The 22,500-nt window shown below is 46.5% G+C and overlaps 1 protein-coding gene across 1 annotated transcript in view; it reads right to left on the bottom strand.

The window, feature by feature from the left end:
• chrnb2 (cholinergic receptor, nicotinic, beta 2) overlaps nucleotides 1-22,500 on the bottom strand; it is a gene marked incomplete at its 3' end in the record, with an annotated part of 46,430 nt that overhangs the window by 15,396 nt on the left and 8,534 nt on the right. Inside the window, exon 2 of the mRNA XM_083641707.1 lies at nucleotides 483-628. Within this exon, the coding sequence (XP_083497833.1) occupies nucleotides 483-628 (146 nt within the window). The remainder of the gene's footprint in view (nucleotides 1-482; nucleotides 629-22,500) is intronic.

The raw sequence follows: 22,500 nt of genomic DNA, 5'->3' as shown, positions 1-22,500 counted from the left end.
ATCAAACAAAAGACATCCCTGGGCTTGAGTGGAAGTCTGTTTCTTCTTCTTGACTTTTATAGCCGCTGGCAAACAACGTTATGTTGCATTACAGCCACCAAATGGAATGGCGTGTGGATCGTGATTAACGTAACTTGCAAACTAGTAGCACTGATTTGCCAAACCTGATACGCAATTTCTTCTGATTTTACTTTGTAACTAAGATGCTTGGGGGAAATGTAGTGGAGTAAAAGTATCCATTTTATTTGAGAAATGTAGTGGAGTAAAAGTGAAAGTTGACAGAAATATAAATACTCAAGTAAAGTACAGATACTCAGAAAAAATACTTAAGTACAGTACTTAAGTATTTATACTTAGTTACATTACACCACTGCACGCACGCACGCACACACACGCACACGCACACACACACACACACACACACACACACACACACACACACACACACACACACACACACACACACACACTCACTGACTCACCACACTGATGAGCTGGGCCAGTGATACCATCAGCTGCACAGTAACCAACTCCGAGCCATTGGTCGCCGGACGGATCAGTTTGTTGTAGTGGGCGGGGTTTAGGAGGTGCTCCACCAATCGCTCCTCTGTGTCTGCTCCGAGGCTGCCTGTAACGAGAGCCCATCGTCACATACATCCGCCTGGATTGTCAGACAAGAAGTAGCTGTGACCCTCCATGCCTTTTTGGCCTTTATAATACAAAAATAACCCATCATACAGTATCAGACATTAGGGGTGCCAGGGTTCACAAAATTCACGATACGGTTCGATATGACACAGTGGTGTCACAGTTCGGTAAGTTTTTGATACAACAAAAAAGTAGAAATGCCAGAGAAATGTCCTTGATTTTTTTCTACTTATTCACGTTATTATTTTCAGTCTAGTTAAAAAAATATTTCAATTGAAAACAAAGTTTTTTTTAACGCCTTTCGTCTTTTTCGTCTCAGTTTTAGATTCCCATGATATCCTTGTAGAAGAGTTGTGCTGTTCAGCAGTGAAAGATTAATTCGGTTTGCAATGCATACGTATTGAACATAAAGCCTCATACCTAAATGGTTCAATACGCTATGGCAGTAGTTCTCAAACTTTTTCACATCAAGGACCCAAAAACTGACAAGAATTAGATCACGGACCCCATTTGCTAATATTTCGGCTTTTAGTTGTTTTATTACAGAAAGTGTATGAAACCCACGACCAAAACAGTCCTATATTCTACACATTGCGTTACTTATGGATGGAATTATAGTGAAAATAATTATCCCCTTTTTGCTGGGGACCCCTTGGAAACCCCCTCAAGGACCACTGGGGGTCCCCAGACCCCACTTTGAGGGTACAGACTCAAGCAAGGGTGGCACTGAGTAGCATTTAGGAAGGATGTAGACAGGTTTTCCTTTGCCAAAATGTAGCCTAAATTTGGGGCCTTATTTAGCCCGCTTCCCAACCAGCTAGAATGGCAGGGTTGGTAGTTGTGGATGCCTTCGGTCTTCTAGTTTAATATGATGACCTTCACTGTAGCTTTAAAAGTGAGCCCGCTGCAGCCTCTGAAAGACGGTAGTGTCAGCCACAGAGTGCGTTTACATGCACACCAATAAACTGATAACTGTTGAGTAATCAGTTTATGGCAATAATCTGATTTCTGCGTTTACATGCACTTTAATAATCCGACAATAGGAAAAACCCGGGTTTACATGATTCAGTCAATTAGTCGGATTTCTCTCCAGAAGGTGGCGGTAATTCAACTTTTTACATGCAACTTGTACATGCACAGATGTATAAACCCACAAGAAACCTGATACGCTGTATACATGCACTCAAAAGACAGGTTATTGGCCAAAAACCTAGGTATGTTTATCGGTTTATTCATAACCCGATAACGGCCATAAACGGATAAAGCTTATCGGTTTATGCTGTTTACATGACCATTTGAATAATCAGGTAACTCCAGAAATCCGCTAATAAACTGTTTATTGTCTGCATGTAAATGCACACAGATGCCAGCACCCTCAGGATTTTGGGGTGGCACCTGGGGTGGCCAATTAGATTTCATTGCTACCCCTGGCTTCTCCCTAGAAACACCTCTGCTCCTGAGCAGATTTATTTTAATGTTTCATTTATTTCTATGATTTATTCTGACATTTTTCCATTTTCCCCTTTCTCTCAAGTGCCCCCTGTAGTACCTCCACGTACCCCTAGGGGTATGCGTACCCCAGTTTGTGAACCACTGCGCTATGGTATGGTACGATACGATCAATTCGATACGTGTATTGTTACACCCCGATCAGCAGTGTGAGCTGGCTATCTGGTCAGCAGTGTGAGCTGGCTATCTGGTCAGCAGTGTGAGCTGGCTGTCCGGTCAGCAGTGTGAGCTGGCTGTCCGGTCAGCAGTGTGAGCTGGCTGTCCGGTCAGCAGTGTGAGCTGGCTGTCCGGTCAGCAGGGTGAGCTGCCTATCCGGTCAGCAGTGTGAGCTGGCTGTCCGGTCAGCAGTGTGAGCTGGCTATCCGGTCAGCAGGGTGAGCTGCCTATCCGGTCAGCAGTGTGAGCTGGCTGTCCGGTCAGCAGTGTGAGCTGGCTATCCGGTCAGCAGTGTGAGCTGGCTGTCCGGTCAGCAGTGTGAGCTGGCTATCTGGTCAGCAGTGTGAGCTGGCTATCTGGTCAGCAGTGTGAGCTGGCTGTCCGGTCAGCAGTGTGAGCTGGCTATCTGGTCAGCTATGTGAGCTGGCTATCTGGTCAGCTGTGTGAGCTGGCTATCCGGTCAGCAGTGTGAGCTGGCTATCCGGTCAGCTGTGTGAGCTGGCTATCCGGTCAGCTATGTGAGCTGGCTATCTGGTCAGCTATGTGAGCTGGCTATCTGGTCAGCAGTGTGAGCTGGCTATCTGGTCAGCAGTGTGAGCTGGCTATCTGGTCAGCTGTGTGAGCTGGCTATCCGGTCAGCAGTGTGAGCTGGCTATCTGGTCAGCTGTGTGAGCTGGCTATCCGGTCAGCAGGGTGAGCTGGCTATCCGGTCAGCAGGGTGAGCTGGCTATCTGGTCAGCTGTGTGAGCTGGCTATCTGGTCAGCTGTGTGAGCTGGCTATCCGGTCAGCAGTGTGAGCTGGCTATCCGGTCAGCAGTGTGAGCTGGCTATCTGGTCAGCTGTGTGAGCTGGCTATCTGGTCAGCTGTGTGAGCTGGCTATCTGGTCAGCTGTGTGAGCTGGCTATCCGGTCAGCAGTGTGAGCTGGCTATCCGGTCAGCAGTGTGAGCTGGCTATCCGGTCAGCAGTGTGAGCTGGCTATCCGGTCAGCAGTGTGAGCTGGCTATCTGGTCAGCTGTGTGAGCTGGCTATCTGGTCAGCTGTGTGAGCTGGCTATCTGGTCAGCAGTGTGAGCTGGCTATCTGGTCAGCAGTGTGAGCTGGCTATCCGGTCAGCTGTGTGAGCTGGCTATCCGGTCAGCAGTGTGAGCTGGCTATCTGGTCAGCAGTGTGAGCTGGCTATCCGGTCAGCTGTGTGAGCTGGCTATCCGGTCAGCAGTGTGAGCTGGCTATCCGGTCAGCAGTGTGAGCTGGCTATCCGGTCAGCAGTGTGAGCTGGCTATCCGGTCAGCTGTGTGAGCTGGCTATCTGGTCAGCTGTGTGAGCTGGCTATCTGGTCAGCAGTGTGAGCTGGCTATCTGGTCAGCAGTGTGAGCTGGCTATCCGGTCAGCTGTGTGAGCTGGCTATCCGGTCAGCAGTGTGAGCTGGCTATCTGGTCAGCAGTGTGAGCTGGCTATCCGGTCAGCTGTGTGAGCTGGCTATCCGGTCAGCAGTGTGAGCTGGCTATCTGGTCAGCAGTGTGAGCTGGCTATCTGGTCAGCTGTGTGAGCTGGCTATCTGGTCAGCTGTGTGAGCTGGCTATCTGGTCAGCTGTGTGAGCTGGCTATCCGGTCAGCAGTGTGAGCTGGCTTTACAGGCAATGTACAGCAGATGCGTTATGGCTGCGTTGCGGATCCGGTAAAACTTGTCCATGTTAATAGATGGGCAATATATGCGGTACAGAAAAATTACGCACCTGTTCTATTTTTGTTGGATCCCTGCATGTGTGTGACAGATTACATAATGTGTGGGTCTGTTCGCAGCCATACCGGAGCCGTACCACATCTGTTCTGGAGCTGGTGTACATTGCCTGTAAGGCCACCACTGCCCCCTATTAATGGTGCAGACAAACAAACACAAAGTTATATTGAAGATGTACATCAAAATACATGGATTGGATGGGAATTTACAAGCCAGGAACACACTGGTGTGTGTGTGTGTGTGTGTGTGTGTGTGTGTGTGTGTGTGTGTGTGTGTGTGTGTGTGTGTGCGCGTGCGTGCGTGCGTGTGCGCGCATGCGTGCGTGTGTGTGTGTGTGTGTTGTTGTTGGTTTTATCAATGTGTATGTTTCTCTGTGTATCTCTGACACTATCTCCTCCCCCAACAATTTTCCCTGGATCTCTCTTTCTCACCTCCCCCCAGCCTCCTGCCCGTCCCTCTCTCTGCTGTGCTCACTGAGCAGGAATGATAGCCGCTGTCTCTGGATCAATGAGGACTCTAATCATGCCCTGTAAACTCAACACACAATGCCTTGCCCCCTTGTTTTATATATAGCCTAGCCTAAATCCTTTTCTGCTCTATTCTGTTTCCTGTGTCCTTCCCTTCTTATTTCCTCTCACACTTCCTCTGTCTTTTTCTCTGTTCCAGCACATATTTTCTCCTCACTCCCCCTCTGAATCTCCCTCTCTCTCCTTCCTGTTATCTCCATCTCTCTCTCTCTCTCTCCTTCCTGTTATCTCCATCTCTCTCTCTCTCTCTCTCTCCTTCCTGTTATCTCCATCTCTCTCTCTCTCTCTCCTTCCTGTTATCTCCATCTCCTCATCGTTGACAGCCGCTCTCCAGTTATTGCCCCTTGCCTTGTTAATCTAACATCATCGATACAAACGCTGTCAGCACATGTGGAGCTCTCTGGATCTTTATTGTGCATGACTGTCAGCACACTTTCTATGCGTGTGTGCGTGCGTGTGTGTGTGTGTGTGTGTGTGTGTGTGTGTGTGTGCACACGTGCCCTTGTGTGTATTTGCACGTTCGTGTGTGCGCTCTCTAATGTAACTGTTAGTTACTGTCTGAATCATGTGAGTAATGTGTATTATTTCCAGAAGTCCATAATAAAAAGGCTGTGTGTGTGCGTGTGTGTGTGTGTGTGTGTGTGTGTGTGTGTGTGTGTGTGTGTGTGTGTGTGTGTGTGTGTGTGTGTGTGTGTGTGTGTGTGGACATGGACATGGACATGGCTCCTAATCCAAATGGTAAATTCATCAGCTATTATGCATTATTACTATTAATGTAGTATGCTGTACAGTATATGTAATATCTATATATAGTGTGATGTATGCATATGTCAGAGCAGGGCTATTCAACTATATTGTTCAGGGGGCCACATTGTCAGAAAGCTAAGAGCCTGCAGGGGCCGAACATTTCCCTGAGCTATTATCATCATCCTCATGTAGTAGTGCTGTACTGACACAACGCGCTACCACATCTTCCTAATTTTGATCTTACTACATTGCGAATGTTTGTGGTAATTCTATTTTCTTTTCAGAAACGGAAATTAAAAAAATACACATCAGAATCCACAGATGAAAAACGGATACCGAAGGAGTTGAGTTTTATCTGCTTCTGTAGCCTCTGTGTGTGTCATCAAGAGAGGGTGAGAGAGAGCCAAAGAGAAAAAGACAGATAGAGAAGAGAGAAAGATATATACCGAGAGGATTCACATGCAGGGTGCAGGGAGGTGCTTTTTCTCTCTCTCTCCCAGAACTGGTCGGCGGGCCGGTGTGACTTGATCGCCGGGCCTGATTTGGCCCCCGGGCCGCCAGTTGAATAGGCCTGATGTAGAGCAACGGTTCTCAAATGCTCAGGGGTCCTTGAGGGGGCTCCGGGGGACCCCCACCAAAAAGGATAATTTATTTTCACTAGAATTCCAACCATAAGTAACACAATGACAGAATGTAGTCATTTTGAGCATGCGTTTCATACACTTTTTAGGGCCGGTGAGGGCCCTCTATACTCGACCCAGTCGCCAGCACAGCATGCACGACTCCACACATGGTCACATCAGCCGCCCCACCTACCCACATGAAGGAGGGGAAAATAAAACGTTATACTGTATATATACGACATACTAACGTTAGTAAAAGCACAGATGGAAGACCCAACGAAAGATGGACCCGAGGAGGATCATTTTGTATTGCCCCTGGATGCTCAAATGAGCACTATTGTCTAAAAGACAGTGGTAAAGTAATTTGTTGTTCTTCATGAAGAAGGTGCCTGTGGCTGCAGCTGCTCTCGTCTCAGCCCCCCTCTGCAGTTGATCTGAAAATTGGTGAGTAAACTCTCTGCCACATTTCAAAAACGTTTATCCTCCCCCGTTTATAATTGTCTTGACCATCAAAATTGCACTTGTGAAATGAATGAATATGCCTACAACACAGCACAGCGAATCCCACACTAGCTGTTGTAAACAGTAGCATCCATGGTGGTACGCTAGCTACATAGCAATCCTAGGCTAATATATTTGCCACACAAAACTATTTGCTCAACACGGAAGGTCAAATCGCGATGCCTGTAACAGACTATATGTATTTTTTCACCCCGAATCTAAACCAACGAGTCTCTACGGGTTACGGTTACGGAGATACAAGCCGTTCATCGGCTAGCAGCTAGCTTTAGCGATTCTGCATTGATTCACAAATGTCAAAAGTCTATTATTACATTATCTACATTTTCTGGGAAACGGATGGTCAAATCGCGATGGCTGTAAATGACTACCGTAAATTCCGGACTATAAGCCGCACCGGTGTATAAGCCGCACCTGCAAAGTTGACTATTTTTTTCTTATATAAGCCGCACCGGACTATAAGCCGCGGGTGTTTTAATGGTATTTTTTTTTTTTTTTTTTTTTTTTTTTATTATTGTGTTTTAATGTTTAATTACCATATGTATGCTCCCATTTATTAACATTTCAACAAAACAACATAACACAACACCACCTGTGTTGTTATTTACAGTGCACACAGTGTCATACAGTGTCATACAGTGTCATACAGTGTGGTGAAAAGAGGGCAAGAGAGGAAATTAAAACAGAAGTGGATTTATAGTTAGAAAGAGTGCTAAAAAAGAGAGATTTTTTTTTTTTTTTTTTTTTTTTAAATCCATAGATAAGCCGCACCGTTATATAAGCCGCAGGGGCCAAAAAAGGCCAAAAAACGGGAAAAAAGGTGCGGCTTATAGTCCGGAATTTACGGTATATGTATTTTTTCACCCCGAGTCTCTACGAGTTACGGTTACGGAGATACAAGCCATTCGTCGGCTAGCAGCTAGCTTTAGCACTTCTGCTTAACAAATGTTGAACGCTCCGCTTCATTTCCAAAACCCTTGAACGGGCTGCTTCCGAACAACTTTCTCTCTATCTCTCCCAGAATTACCTACTAGATCCTCTACAATCAGGCTTCAAGGCTTCTCACTCTACTGAGATGGCTCTCCTTTCAGTCACTGAGGTCCTAGACTCACACACTGCTCAGAGGCTAGACTCACACACAGAGGCTAGACTCACACACTGCTCAGAGGCTAGACTCACACACTGCTCAGAGGCTAGACTCACACACTGCTGCTACTCAGAGGCTAGACTCACACAGTGCAAAGACAAAGAAAATAAGGCAGACAAGAAGGCAGCAAACTCCAGCTTAATTGAATGATCCCTTAAGACTATTATAGTGATGCTCTCTATTTATACAGCCTGCTCTAAGGGGAGGTTGGCGGGAAAGTAAGTAGCTTCCTCCTCTCCTCTCCTCTCCTCTCCTCTCCTCTCCTCTCCTCTCCTCTCCTCTCCTCTCCTCTCCTCTCCTCTCCTCTCCTCTCCTCTCCTCTCCTCTCCTCTCCGCTCCTCTCCTATCTCTGCTCAGCCAAAGAGGCTTTTTGGCTGCAGCTGGAATCTTTTATGCGAAATATTTTCAAATCAATAAGAGAGATCCTTTGACCTAGCAGCAACATCCAATTGGCTGCATAGTGCTCACAGAACTGACATATTAATATTGATCCTATCATCCTCCACCCAGCCGCAATATCACAACACTCCAAAAACAGAGCCGTCCCTGTGGAATAACCAGGGACGATCGCTTTATTGAAACATAATAATAATAATCAAATTTTGTGTCATATTATGTATTTATTCTTCTTTCAAAGCTGTTTTATTATTCAACAGTTTAAATGAAGAATACATAGAACATGTACATAAAATGAGAGAAGATAGGAAACAACAACAGATTTATAGTGATCAAGATAAAATAAAAACAGTTACATAAAAAGTATTTCAAGAAGTGATTTAAATAATTATACGGAATTAGCGAGTCTAGATACATGAGGCAGGGCGTTCTACAGTTTCTGGGCCTGATGGCAAAAGCAGAATCACTTGTGTCTCAGGTCTAGCTGTAGGACAGTCAGCACAGCAGTCAGCACAGCAGGCCTTCAGGCTGCTCATAGGGAATAGGGAACTAACAGGAAGGCAGTTCAGGGCCTATAGAGCTAGCTGTGCTTTAAATGTGATTAGAGATGCTAAAGGTGGGGATATATGGTCTTATTTGGCAGCAGGCGCACACGCACGCACACACACACACACACACACACACACACACACACACACACACACACACACACACACACACACACACACACACACACACACACACACACACACACACACACACACACACACACACACACACACACACACACACACACACACACACACACACACACACACACACACACACACACACACACACACACACACACACACACACACACACACACACACACACACACACACACACACACACACACACAATGAGCCCAAAGAGCTAAATTCTGGGATGAGAGATGCCATGCTTTCTAACCACACTGGTGTATATTTCAGAGGCAGCAATAAAAGACATCATTGAATTGGATAATGTCTCTCACAACCACATTATTTGAGCCTATAACTGCCATATCTACTGGCCATAAAAGCAGGGGCTATGTTATCACCCGGACAGAGCAAACCGACCGGGAGAAATAGGAGAGGGTGACTGACACAGAAGCTATTCTACATGATAAGACCTTATCAACATAAGGAGAAATATTATAGCCTTGAATCGGCATTAAAAAAAAATCCAAGGATGCTGAAAACTGTGATTCATAGGGGCTGGATACCAGGCAAAAGAACTATACCGTGGCATTAAAATTTCATTTCAAAATTAGATCTCCACTATATGAAAAAGACACCTACTCCGAATAATAGTACAAGATCAAAATAGGTTATTTTTATGTTGCATTTGTTATGGTTATGCTTTGTGAAGAATACCAAGTAACTGAAGTCCTTGGTTGACAAAATAACACTTTAACAGTCTGGATATTCTATGTTAGAATATAGATAGATATTGAATAAATGGAAATACTCTCACTCTGGATATAAAATTGATAAGCATTTTGGAATACTATTCATTGTTTTTCCTGTACAAAGGTATCACTTTGCCAGTATCACGTATCACGTGGAAAGGTTTGTGCATTGTGACAGCCCATAACAAATAAATATTAACTCTACTCTGATCCGTTTTATTGTGCTCTGCCAGGGCACAGTGCACTTTATTTTTTATTTTTTTCGGGGCATTCTTCCTTTATTTGATAGGACATTATAGGTAGACAGGAAAGGTGGGTGGTGTCCGGGTAGTGTAACGGTAGATTCCCTGCCTACCAACACGAGAGTCGCAGGTTCACACCCCCGTGTTACCTCCGGCTCGATTGGGCGTCCATACAGGCACGATTGGCTGTGTCTGCGGGTGGGAAGCCGGATTAGGGGTATGTGTCCAGGTGGGCACCGCACTAGCGCTTCCCCTGGTCGGTCGGGGCACCTGGTCGGGATGGAAGGGAACTGGTGGGGATAGCGTGATCCTCCCACATGCCATGTCCTGCCGGTGAAGCTCCCCGCTGTCAGGTGGAAAGAAGCAGCTGGCAACGGCGCATGTGTCGGAGGAAGCATGGTGCTAGTCTACGGCTCTCCCCAGATCGGCAGAGGGTGGAGCAGCGACCGGGGCAGCAGGGGGAGAAATTGGTCAGGTACAATTGGGGAGAAAATGGGGGAAAATCAAATAAAAAAGACAGGAAAGGTGGGGAGAGAGAGAGAGGGGATGACATGCAACAAAGGACCATGGGTCAGATTTGAACCCGGGTCAGCCACGGGAAGGACTAATCCTTTGTGCTAGACACTCTACCAGGTGAGCCACCAGGAGGCCCGCCACAGTGTACTTTTAGGCAGTGGTTCTCAAACTCTTTAATGTCAAGGACCCTTAACTGACACAAATTAGACCACGGACGCCCATTTAGGATTTTGTCCCAGGGACCCTCATCTGATAAGATTTTGTTTTACTTTTAGATGCTTCATTACGGAAAATGTATGAAACTCATGATAAAAACAGTCCATACGTGCTGTCAATGTGTTTATGGATGGTATTAACATAAAGTGCCCCCCTTTTTGCTGGGGACCCCGTGGAAGTTCCAGGGGGTCCCCAGCAAAAAGGGGGACAATTTGAAGGGGTTCCAGGCTGGAACCCCCTCAAGGACCCCTGGCTGGGCCCCAGACCCCACTTTTGGCCCATTTCCACCGCAGGTAGTAGCGCGGTCTCGCTCCGCTCGACTTGATAAATGGTCTCATTCCACCGCTAAAAACTGTCCCAGCCCGGGTTGTATTGGGGTTGAGTCGTGCTACTTTTCGTACGTGCCTCGTCGGGGTTCTATTCTGTGAACCCGGTACCATACGGTGACGTGAAAACATTGTTGACGACTGATTGGTCAAGCAGAATCGTGTTTACTCTGTCTATCTACTGACTGTCTAACTACAAAGTGATATCCATTCTCCTGGCCGATTGTCACATTTCCCCATGTACACTGTAGGTCATTTAGAGGCACCAGTATTTCATAAACAGTTTAAAAGTTCTGTGGATGGATTTAATTGTAACGTTATGTTATAGCCTACTTCGGCTATTAGGCGGAGGACAGATATGCGGTCGCTATGACGACCAGCTGTGGGCGGGGGTGGGCGGGGGCAGATGATCGGCAGTCGAAGCAGAACATCCATCGGGCCGAAACGAGTAGAGCCGACTGGTGACGAGCTGTGCAGGGCAGTAAAATGTGGTGGAAATGAGAGAACCATTGCTTTTAGGTACCTATCATTACCTTCGCCAAGCTTGTGTATTCTGTGCCATTTGTTTGTCTGTTTATCAGCAGGATTATGGAAAAACTACTGGCCCAATGTTCATGATGGTGCACTTCTAGTTTTGAAAAAGAGAGAGAAAATTGGATGAACACAACTTTCTCTCCATGATAGAATCAGAAGGAGGGGAGTCATCTTGAATGCCTTCTACGCAATGGCTGCATGGGAGAAACATAAGCTTCTACATAATGGCTGCATGGGAGGAACATAAGCACCCCATCCCATTAAGTCAACCATTGTCCTTCTTTAGAACATTCTTAGACAAAAGTCAAAATGAAGACTCTTAACTTCCCAAACGTCTCTTATCTGCCTCCTCTTCTCCACTGCTTACGTTTCCATTGAAGCACCATGCTCGCCCTCTGCCTCCCCTAATCTCCTGGTCCACACTAGCTGTGTGCTGCTTCTGCTGCATGCACACACACACACACACACACACACACACACACACACACACACACACACACACACACACACACACACACACACACACACACACACACACACACACACACACACACACACACATACACACACACACACACACACACACACATACACACACACACACACACACACACACACACACACACACACACACAAACACACACACACACACACACATGCACTGTGCATTTCTAATCATGGTTGCAGTCTTACTGGCTGAGCTGATCCTTTTGCTACTGTGTGTAGTCAGGGTCAGGCCATGCACAAACAGATACACAGTCAGAGACAAAGAAAGTGAGAGAGAGAAAGAAAGAAAGTACAGAGAGTGAGAGAGAGAGAGAGAGAAAGAAAGAAAGAAAGAAAGAAAGAAAGAAAGAAAGTACAGAGAGTGAGAGAGAGAGAGAGAGAAAGAAAGAAAGAAAGAAAGTACAGAGAGTGAGAGAGAGAGGAACTGTGGGTTAACAGTGAACGTGTCAGCAGAAAAGTGATGACAGGTTAACTTGATGAAGCAGAACTTTCTAGACTGTAGCACTGCCAAGGAAATGATTAGATCATTCGTCTGAGGGCCTGTGTCCACCTAGCGTCTTCTTCCGACTGTTAAACGCTGGGAGTGCGCTGGGGAGCGCTGATCCCAGCGCACAATATACAAGGAAGCCGTCTGAAACTAACGTTAGTTCAGTGCGGTAGTAGCTTGATAGCTGACAGCTAACATTAGCAAACAACACACATACAGTGATTTAGCTCAACACTCACCAGACATATTAAGTGTCTAGCCAATCTGCTCCCACAATTGAGCCTTTCTGTCTCTGTTGCGATAGTTTCTCCATATGATTAGTTGCCAGAAAAGCAGCACCCGACACCATGCAGCGTCTTTCTGAAATGTTAAAATATTTTCAGCTGGAAGCGCTGGGAGTCGGGCGCACAAAAACGGCGGAGCGCTGTGAAAATAGACGCTGGGCGCTACGCACTTTCTCTAGACGTCCGTGTGCGCCTGCATACGCTCTCCCCCCATTGGAAACAACTGAAAAAAGACGCTGGACCTGAGGAAAAGACGCCAGGTAGACACAGGCCCTAAGAGTAGTGGACATAGATACTGATGTATGCACACTCACTCTCTCTTTCTCTCTCACACAGACACACACACACACTCACGCATACGCACGCACACACACACACACACGCGCGCGCACGCACGCACGCACGCAAGCACGCACGCGCACACGCACGCACGCGCACGCACGCACGCACGCACGCACACACACACACACACACACACACACACAGAGGGAGATGTTGCCATGCATATTTTCTAAGATGCAGATGAGGAAAGTTTTCTCATAAAACTATTCTAGATACACTTTTTTCCCTGGTTGACAAGGCTGTTGCAAAGCAAGCTCCATTAGCCTGGGTAGCAGCCTCCACGTGACCTCCATGTACTATCAGTCACTTACGTCACAGGCATAGTCTGTGACTTCACGTTGAAGGCTGGCTTCACCCAGGCTAAAGCTCCATATCCAGTAACAAGAATTAAATGGATCATTTTCCATGGCAGGCGCTTTATCCAAAGCGATGGGATTTTAATACAACACAAGCAAAGATCTAGTCTTGAGAGAACAATCTATCTATATAAAATTTAGTATGTGGGCTCTGTTTGTTTGTTTGTTTGTTTCAAGTTCTGTGTTCGGCCACAGCGATGCTTACGTGCAATTGGGCTGAAACCTTCAGGGTGTGTAAAGGGCACCCATGCGGGTGACCTGACGGAGCCGGATTTTTTATTTAAGCTAATTAGCTAATAATGTGATGTCATCAGTGATGATGTCATCAGTGATGATGTCAAAAGTGATGTCATAAGTGCACGTGCGCATGCACACACACACACACACACACACACACACACACACACACACACACACACACACACACACACACACACACACACACACAAGGAGGCATTGTGACAAGACTGATCAGTGATGTCATAGGGGGGCACATACACACACACACTCACAATGATGATGTCATCAGTGATATCATAAAGGCACACATGCACACACACACACACACACACAAGGAGGCATTGTGACATCACGGATGCAGTAAGATTTTTAGTGAGCAACACACACACCCGCACCAATAGGGCAGGCGAGGCCACGCAGCAGCTGAGCTGCGGGCGAGGCCACGCAGCGGCCGAGCAAGAGTAAAGTGCCATATCTGGTCCAACAGGACATATTGTATGTGCTACAAGGCAGTGCATAGAATGCATAGAGGCAGATAAAGGTGAGAAGGTGAACTCTCCGTATTGTAACGAGCACCACCGAGGAACCACAGAAGAGAGGAGTCTGGCAGAGACTTGGGCCTTGTTGTGGTGGCAGAACCACAGAAGAGAAGAGTCTGGCAGAGACTTGGGCCTTGTTGTGGTGGCAGAACCACAGAAGAGAGGAGTCTGGCAGAGACTTGGGCCTTGTTGTGGTGGCAGAACCACAGAAGAGAAGAGTCTGGCAGAGACTTGGGCCTTGTTGTGGTGGCAGAACCACAGAAGAGAGGAGTCTGGCAGAGACTTGGGCCTTGTTGTGGTGGCAGAACCACAGAAGAGAAGAGTCTGGCAGAGACTTGGGCCTTGTTGTGGTGGCAGAACCACAGAAGAGAGGAGTCTGGCAGAGACTTGGGCCTTGTTGTGGTGGCAGCAGAAGAGAAGAGTCTGGCAGAGACTTGGGCCTTGTTGTGGTGGCAGCACCGGGCTCCGCTCCTTGGCACAGCGTAGTGAGCAGAAGGGAGCATAGACCTGAATGAGGGAGTGCAGGTAGGCATGCCAATATCTGTGCCAGATTCTATCTGTGCCAGATCATATCTGTGCCAAGACTGTGTTGTCTGGCGGGAATGATTGGAGGACCTGGTTATCGTCAGCATATGGATGGTATGAGTTGGGATGACTGCACTAAGTGAGGTGGTGGATATTGAAAAGAGAAGGGGTCCAAGCACTGACCCTTGAGGTACCCCTGTGGACAAGCATTGGGTCACACTCTGAAGGATCTCCCTGAGAGGTATGACTCAAACCAGCGGAGGGCAGATCCTGAGAAGCCAAAGCTCAGCGAGTGTGGAAAGGAGGATTTGGTCAAGCCCGGATTAGTAACTATATGGGCAGGGTGAGTGCCGTGGGGCATCAGATGCCATGGGGCATCAGCCAAAATTATTCTGCGGCTAATTTTGCTGTCTTTCAGAGGCTGTAGCGGGCTCATTTTTAAAGCTAGAGTGAAGGTATGGAACTAGAAGACCTAAGGCATCCATTGATACCAACCATGACATGCTAGCTTGTCAGGAAGGAGGCTAAACACCGCTCCAAAGTTAGACTAAATTTTGGCAAGGGAAAAACAGGCATAGCCATATTCAAAGGGGTCCCTTGACCTCTCACCTCAAGATATCTGAATAATAATGGGTTCTATGGTTACCCACAAGTCTTCCTTTACAGACATGACCACTTTATGCTAATCCATTTTATTCTTCAAAGAAAAACATGCAGTTTTTTTGCATGCATTATAAATGTGTTATTTTTGCCTATTCTGAATTTTTCTGTATATAGGACCCCTAAACACAAATGGAATTGCAGAAATTGAGTCTGACTGGAAAGCTGAGACTCTTGTAAATTCAATTAGCCCAATGTAGTCATATGTGATGATGTTAGTCCCCATCATCTACATACCCAGCACGTAACATGATGTGAGTTGCCAGAACTGCATGAACTGTATAAACAGCGGTGCCTCAGGAGGTCCCTGAAGATCATCAAGGACACAAACCACCCCCACAACAGCCTGTTCTCCCTGTTACCCTCAGGGAGGAGATACAGGGTCCCAAAGGCACGCACAAATCACTTGCAAGACAGTTTCTTCCCGCAGGCCAAGAGACTCCTGAACATACACAAATAGCTGCTACCATTACGTACAATATGTTCAATTAGGTCTATGCTAGGTGCAACTGTGCAAACAGAATTAATGTGTGTGTAATAACAATAATATAACTAGGTTTAAATTATGTGAGAAAGAAAGAACTATGCTATTTGCACATATGTGCAGTGAATATGCCACTGCTTTGGCGTTTCTTTTATTGCTTTACTGCCTTATTACTTGTTGTTTCTCTTGTATTTCCTGCACCTTATTCTGCACTATGTTGTAACGGAGTCTACAGCACAAGAATTTCACACGTGATACTTGTACTACGGAGTGACAATACAAATCTTGAATCTTGAATCTTGTTGAGGCTCTACTTTAGCAATACAGTCATGTAAATCTGTGGTATTTATTGCCATAGTAAATTTCACTTTGTGTGTGTGTGTGTGTGTGTGTGTGGGGGGGGGGGGGGCACTTCAAGTCTGGGTCACCCTGGGCCATCAGACTGTGTTAATCCGGCCCTGGATTTGGTGGTGTTAACCCTCAACCCCCAAGGCTAAAAATAGCTATTCTAAAATGTTTAAGAACTTTTGAACCGCCAATCCTATCCATACGATTTTCAATGGTATCACATAGGCTACCATATGCTTCATTCGGAAATTCAGACTGAGGCTCTATAGTGACACCATCACTTTCTGCAGGATTGATTGGTTAACCCGCATAGTGCCCTTGTCTGAGCAAAACAGCAATGTGTGTGTTTTTATGTATGTATGTATGTATGTAGTGTGTGTGTGTGTGTGTGTGTGTGTGTGTGTGTGTGTGTGTGTGTGTGTGTGTGTGTGTGTGTGTGTGTATATATTTATATTTATACAATGGTCTGGGTGAATACTCGATTCTGATTGGCTGCAGGGTGTCCATTATTAGGTGATAATGTACACCTAGCTAAGTAGTTCCAGGCAAATGGTCTGTTCATTGTTCATATCAAAGCCCCAGGATCACGACAGAGCCATTTGAGCTCTAAACCACCATTAAGGGTTAATATGGCACTTGTATAAGTTTAGAAAAAAATTGAGTCGGTCAAAGTAACTATTTAGATTACCCCTGTGTGCTCAGTTTATCAAAAATAACAGCTATTTAGAAATCTGTCGTTTTCGGAGATCTTGTCCAGCCTCGCGCCACTTACGTCTTATAAGACCCGCAGAAGTTAACGTTATTCCCGGAATACGAGTTTAACGAGCCAGTTACATCATGTCGTTGCATTCTTAGACATTGCCGTTTGCTTTATTTTGTATGTTACATACAATTGGCCAGGTTATTAGTTAGTTTATGGGCTAGAAATTCTGCTGGGTAGCGGCCATTTTCGCCTATGAAAATCTCAAGCAGCTGAGAGGACTATTTTGTCTCTGCTTCTCAACTCATATCCAAGGTTATGAAAACTAGATTTTGATTGCAAAATGCATGAAAATATAAATGAATGGTGCTTGTTTTGTTAATTTGGCAAGTGACCATGGTATAAGCGGGTTAATAAGGTGTCCATAATCAGAAATTAATGTACTTCGTGGAAGCAACCTTCACGCCTCTGCGTCATACATTAATTTCTGATAATGGTCACCTCGTCACGCATTAATATATATATTAATATATATAATATATATAATATATTAATATATATATATATATATATATATATACATATATATATATATATATACTAGAAATTCCTAGGCTCACCTGCTGTGTGGGGTCGCTAGCTCGGCCGCTGCATGGACATAAGGTGAGGGGTTCCGCACACGGCACACATGGCACACGGCTCAAGTCTGACAATCACTCAACAGTTGAGCAGGCGAGTGAAATGTGGGAGGTACGCTAGATAGGAGTGCCGAATCAAATGATGTATGGCACTTGAAGCTGACTGCTAGAATAGGTTGGTGAAACAAAATAAATACAGGGGATTCAGGTGCCCCCAAAAAATGGTCTAGGTTAACCGTGTCAAATGCAGCCGATAGGTCAAGCAACATTAGAACAGACCGGCAGCTAGTGTTTCCACTAGCTCATTTTTCCACTAGCGCAGTCTCGATAATGTCATCGTTTGAAGCCAGACGATATGAGGAGCTGGGTATCATTAGCATATGGATGGGATGAGAAGCCATATGAGCGGATGACTACACCAAGTGAGGTGGTGTATATTAAAAAGAGAAGGGGGTCCAAGCCCTGAACCTTGAGGTACCCCTGTGGGATTTAGACACTTCCCCTCTCCAAGAAACTCTGAAGGATCTCCTTGAGAGGTAGGACTCAACCCAGCAGAGGGCAGATCCTGAGAAGCCATGGTCAAAGGCAGCCGATAGGTCAAGCAACATTAGAACAGAGGACTGACCGGCAGCTAGTGTTTCCACTAGCTAGTGTTTCCACTAGCGCAGTGTTTCCACTAGCGGCGTCTCGGTAGAGTGTCCGCATTTGAAGCCAGACTGGTTATCATATGGTTATTCTCAGAAAGGAATTCAGAGACTTGATTCAAAACTGTGTGCTCAAGTGTTTTGGAAAGGAAGGTTAAGAGTGAAAAACCGGCCTATAATTTTCAAAGTGAGATGGTTTGAGTGAAGGTTTCTTTAGCAGTGGGGTAAAAGCAGTGGGGAACACACAGCTGATATAAGTGAGGAGTAGATGATGTGCGTGACTGCCCGGGATAAGTGTGGGCAAAATGGCCTGCCTGAGATATTCAAGCAGAAGTTTGGAGACTTGCTCCTCAGTAAGATTGGAGCATTTGAGGAGTCAGGCCCTGTCAGCTGGAGTTGGTCAAGCTCAGAGAACTGAAGGATGCGAAGAGGTCAGCTGTGAGCAAAGTTGAGGGTGGAGGTGGTGGAGGGTTGAGGAGTGAGTTAAAAGCTGAAAATAATTTCCGAGTGGCTTTGGTGTAGCTCATTTCCTCCTGATAATAAGTGTTGGCACCTTTTACATGGGAGATGGGAGGAGAATACAGATAGGAGAGTCTGAAAGTCACAGGGTGGGGAGGGGTGTGGGCGGGGGGGGGGGGGGGGGGGGGTTACACGCAGGTTTGGATGAGAGTGGACAGAGATTGTTTAGAGAGGCAGCTAGCGAGAAGCAGTGTGTGTCTGTAGCTTTATTGACATGGAGTGAGGAGAATTAATTATGAGGGGGAAGAGCTGAGAGACCTCATTAGACAGCTGAGCTGGTGTGAGGGACCCGAGGTTTCATCTGATGCAGACCATTTGCGGTGGAACGTGAGGAGATTCCGGTATAAGGCAAGGTGAATAAGTGGCCTGACAGATGTCTGAGTTCAAATGAGGACAGAAGTGAAAGGAAGTGCCGATCTGGGGAGAGCCGTATAGACAGACTAGCACCATGCTTCCTCCGAGACATGCGTAGTTGCCAGCCGCTTCCTTTCACCCGACAGCGGGGAGCTTCACCGGCAGGACATAGCACATGGGAGGATCATGCTATTCCCACCAGTGCCCAAAGTCCACGAACAGGTGCCCCGACCAGGACAGCGACCAGGACATCTGTACGGATGCCCGACCAAACCGGAGGTAACACGGGGCGTGAACCTGCGACCCTCGTGTTGGTAGGCAAAGAATCTACCACTACACTACCCGGACACCTACGACAACCTCAAATAGTTTAAAAGGAGCTGTATCCATGATTGCATGGTATTTAAAGGATGAGGATGGATATTGGATATTGCTTAGAGGAGAAAGCTTAGTGAATTTGCAGAATTCTTTGGAAATGAGGGCACCTGTGCCACCTCCACGCCCACTGGAACGAGGTGTGTGGGAGAAGGTAGAGTCAGCTGGAAAGTGCAGCTGGTGGCTGTTTTTTGGATAGATCCAGGTTTCAGGGCTAGTACCTGAATGTCAGTTAGGTTTGGAAGTGCTTGGATAAATTGTTTTATTTATAGCATACTGACACTTCTATAAGCCAAAGGAAAAAGTGGGGGAAGTAGCTGAAGCTTTTCTGAGAGTAGAGGTTCTTAGGATTGCGCTTGTGTCTTGTCGCTTGCGTCTGTTATGACTGATGTGTCTCCCCTCTCTCTCTCTCTCTCTCTCTCTCTCCAGTTGCTCTGGATGAGAGGGATAGTGGTAGTTGCTCTGGATGAGAGGGATAGTGATAGTTGCTCTGGATGAGATGGATAGTGGTAGTTGCTCTGGATGAGAGGGATAGTGATAGTTGCTCTGGATGAGAGGGATAGTGATAGTTGCTCTGGGTGAGAGGGATAGTGATAGTTGCTCTGGATGAGATGGATAGTGGTAGTTGCTCTGGATGAGAGGGATAGTGGTAGTTGCTCTGGATGAGAGGGATAGTGGTAGTTGCTCTGGATGAGAGGGATAGTGGTTGCTCTGGATGAGAGGGATAGTGATAGTTGCTCTGGGTGAGAGGGATAGTGATAGTTGCTCTGGATGAGATGGATAGTAGTTGCTCTGGATGAGAGGGATAGTGGTAGTTGCTCTGGATGAGAGAGATAGTGGTAGTTGCTCTGGATGAGATGGATAGTAGTTGCTCTGGATGAGAGGGATAGTGGTAGTTGCTCTGGATGAGAGAGATAGTGGTAGTTGCTCTGGATGAGAGGGATATTAGTTGCTCTGGATGAGAGGGATAGTGGTAGTTGCTCTGGATGAGAGAGATAGTGGTAGTTGCTCTGGATGAGAGGGATAGTAGTTGCTCTGGATGAGAGGGATAGTGGTAGTTGCTCTGGATGAGAGGGATAGTGGTAGTTGCTCTGGATGAGAGGGATAGTGGTAGTTGCTCTGGATGAGATGGATAGTGGTAGTTGCTCTGGATGAGAGGGATAGTGATAGTTGCTCTGGATGAGATGGATATTAGTTGCTATGGATGAGAGGGATAGTGGTAGTTGCTCTGGGTGAGAGGGATAGTGATAGTTGCTCTGGATGAGATGGATAGTGGTAGTTGCTCTGGATGAGAGGGATAGTGGTAGTTGCTCTGGATGAGATGGATAGTGGTAGTTGCTCTGGATGAGAGGGATAGTGTTAGTTGCTCTGGATGAGAGGGATAGTGATAGTTGCTCTGGATGAGAGGGATATTAGTTGCTCTGGATGAGAGGGATAGTGGTAGTTGCTCTGGATGAGAGAGATAGTGGTAGTTGCTCTGGATGAGAGAGATAGTGGTAGTTGCTCTGGATGAGATGGATAGTAGTTGCTCTGGATGAGAGGGATAGTGGTAGTTGCTCTGGATGAGAGAGATAGTGGTAGTTGCTCTGGATGAGAGAGATAGTGGTAGTTGCTCTGGATGAGATGGATAGTAGTTGCTCTGGATGAGAGGGATAGTGGTAGTTGCTCTGGATGAGAGAGATAGTGGCAGTTGCTCTGGATGAGAGGGATATTAGTTGCTCTGGATGAGAGGGATAGTGGTAGTTGCTCTGGATGAGAGAGATAGTGGTAGTTGCTCTGGATGAGAGGGATAGTAGTTGCTCTGGATGAGAGGGATAGTGGTAGTTGCTCTGGATGAGAGGGATAGTGGTAGTTGCTCTGGATGAGAGGGATAGTGGTAGTTGCTCTGGATGAGATGGATAGTGGTAGTTGCTCTGGATGAGAGGGATAGTGATAGTTGCTCTGGATGAGATGGATATTAGTTGCTATGGATGAGAGGGATAGTGGTAGTTGCTCTGGGTGAGAGGGATAGTGATAGTTGCTCTGGATGAGATGGATAGTGGTAGTTGCTCTGGATGAGAGGGATAGTGGTAGTTGCTCTGGATGAGATGGATAGTGGTAGTTGCTCTGGATGAGAGGGATAGTGTTAGTTGCTCTGGATGAGAGGGATAGTGATAGTTGCTCTGGGTGAGAGGGATAGTAGTTGCTCTGGATGAGAGGGATAGTGGTAGTTGCTCTGGATGAGATAGATAGTGGTAGTTGCTCTGGATGAGAGGGATAGTAGTTGCTCTGGATGAGAGGGATAGTGGTAGTTGCTCTGGATGAGAGATAGTGGCAGTTGCTCTGGATGAGAGGGATAGTAGTTGCTCTGGATGAGAGGGATAGTGATAGTTGCTCTGGATGAGAGGGATAGTAGTTGCTCTGGATGAGAGGGATAGTTGTAGTTGCTCTGGATGAGAGGGATAGTGGTAGTTGCTCTGGATGAGAGGGATAGTGGTAGTTGCTCTGGATGAGAGGGATATTGGTAGTTGCTCTGGATGAGATGGATAGTGATAGTTGCTCTGGATGAGAGGGATAGTGGTAGTTGCTCTGGATGAGAGGGATATTAGTTGCTCTGGATGAGATGGATAGTGGTAGTTGCTCTGGATGAGAGGGATAGTAGTTGCTCTGGATGAGAGGGATAGTAGTTGCTCTGGATGAGAGGGATAGTGGTAGTTGCTCTGGATGAGAGGGATAGTGGTAGTTGCTCTGGATGAGAGGGATAGTGGTAGTTGCTCTGGATGAGAGTGATAGTGGTAGTTGCTCTGGATGAGAGGGATAGTGGTAGTTGCTCTGGATGAGAGGGATAGTGGTTGCTCTGGATGAGAGGGATAGTGATAGTTGCTCTGGATGAGAGGGATATTGATAGTTGCTCTGGATGAGAGGGATAGTGATAGTTGCTCTGGATGAGAGGGATAGTGGTAGTTGCTCTGGATGAGAGGGATAGTGGTAGTTGCTCTGGATGAGAGGGATAGTGGTAGTTGCTCTGGATGAGAGGGATAGTGGTAGTTGCTCTGGATGAGAGGGATAGTGATAGTTGCTCTGGATGAGAGGGATAGTGATAGTTGCTCTGGATGAGAGGGATAGTGGTAGTTGCTCTGGATGAGAGGGATAGTGATAGTTGCTCTGGATGAGAGGGATAGTGGTAGTTGCTCTGGATGAGAGGGATAGTGGTAGTTGCTCTGGATGAGAGGGATAGTGGT

This window comes from Poromitra crassiceps, assembly GCF_964638095.1.
Source record: "Poromitra crassiceps genome assembly, chromosome: 1".
In the NCBI taxonomy this organism is placed as follows: domain Eukaryota; kingdom Metazoa; phylum Chordata; class Actinopteri; order Beryciformes; family Melamphaidae; genus Poromitra; species Poromitra crassiceps.
Note: the sequence above shows the minus strand (reverse complement) of the source record. Positions and strands in the feature narration are given on the sequence as shown.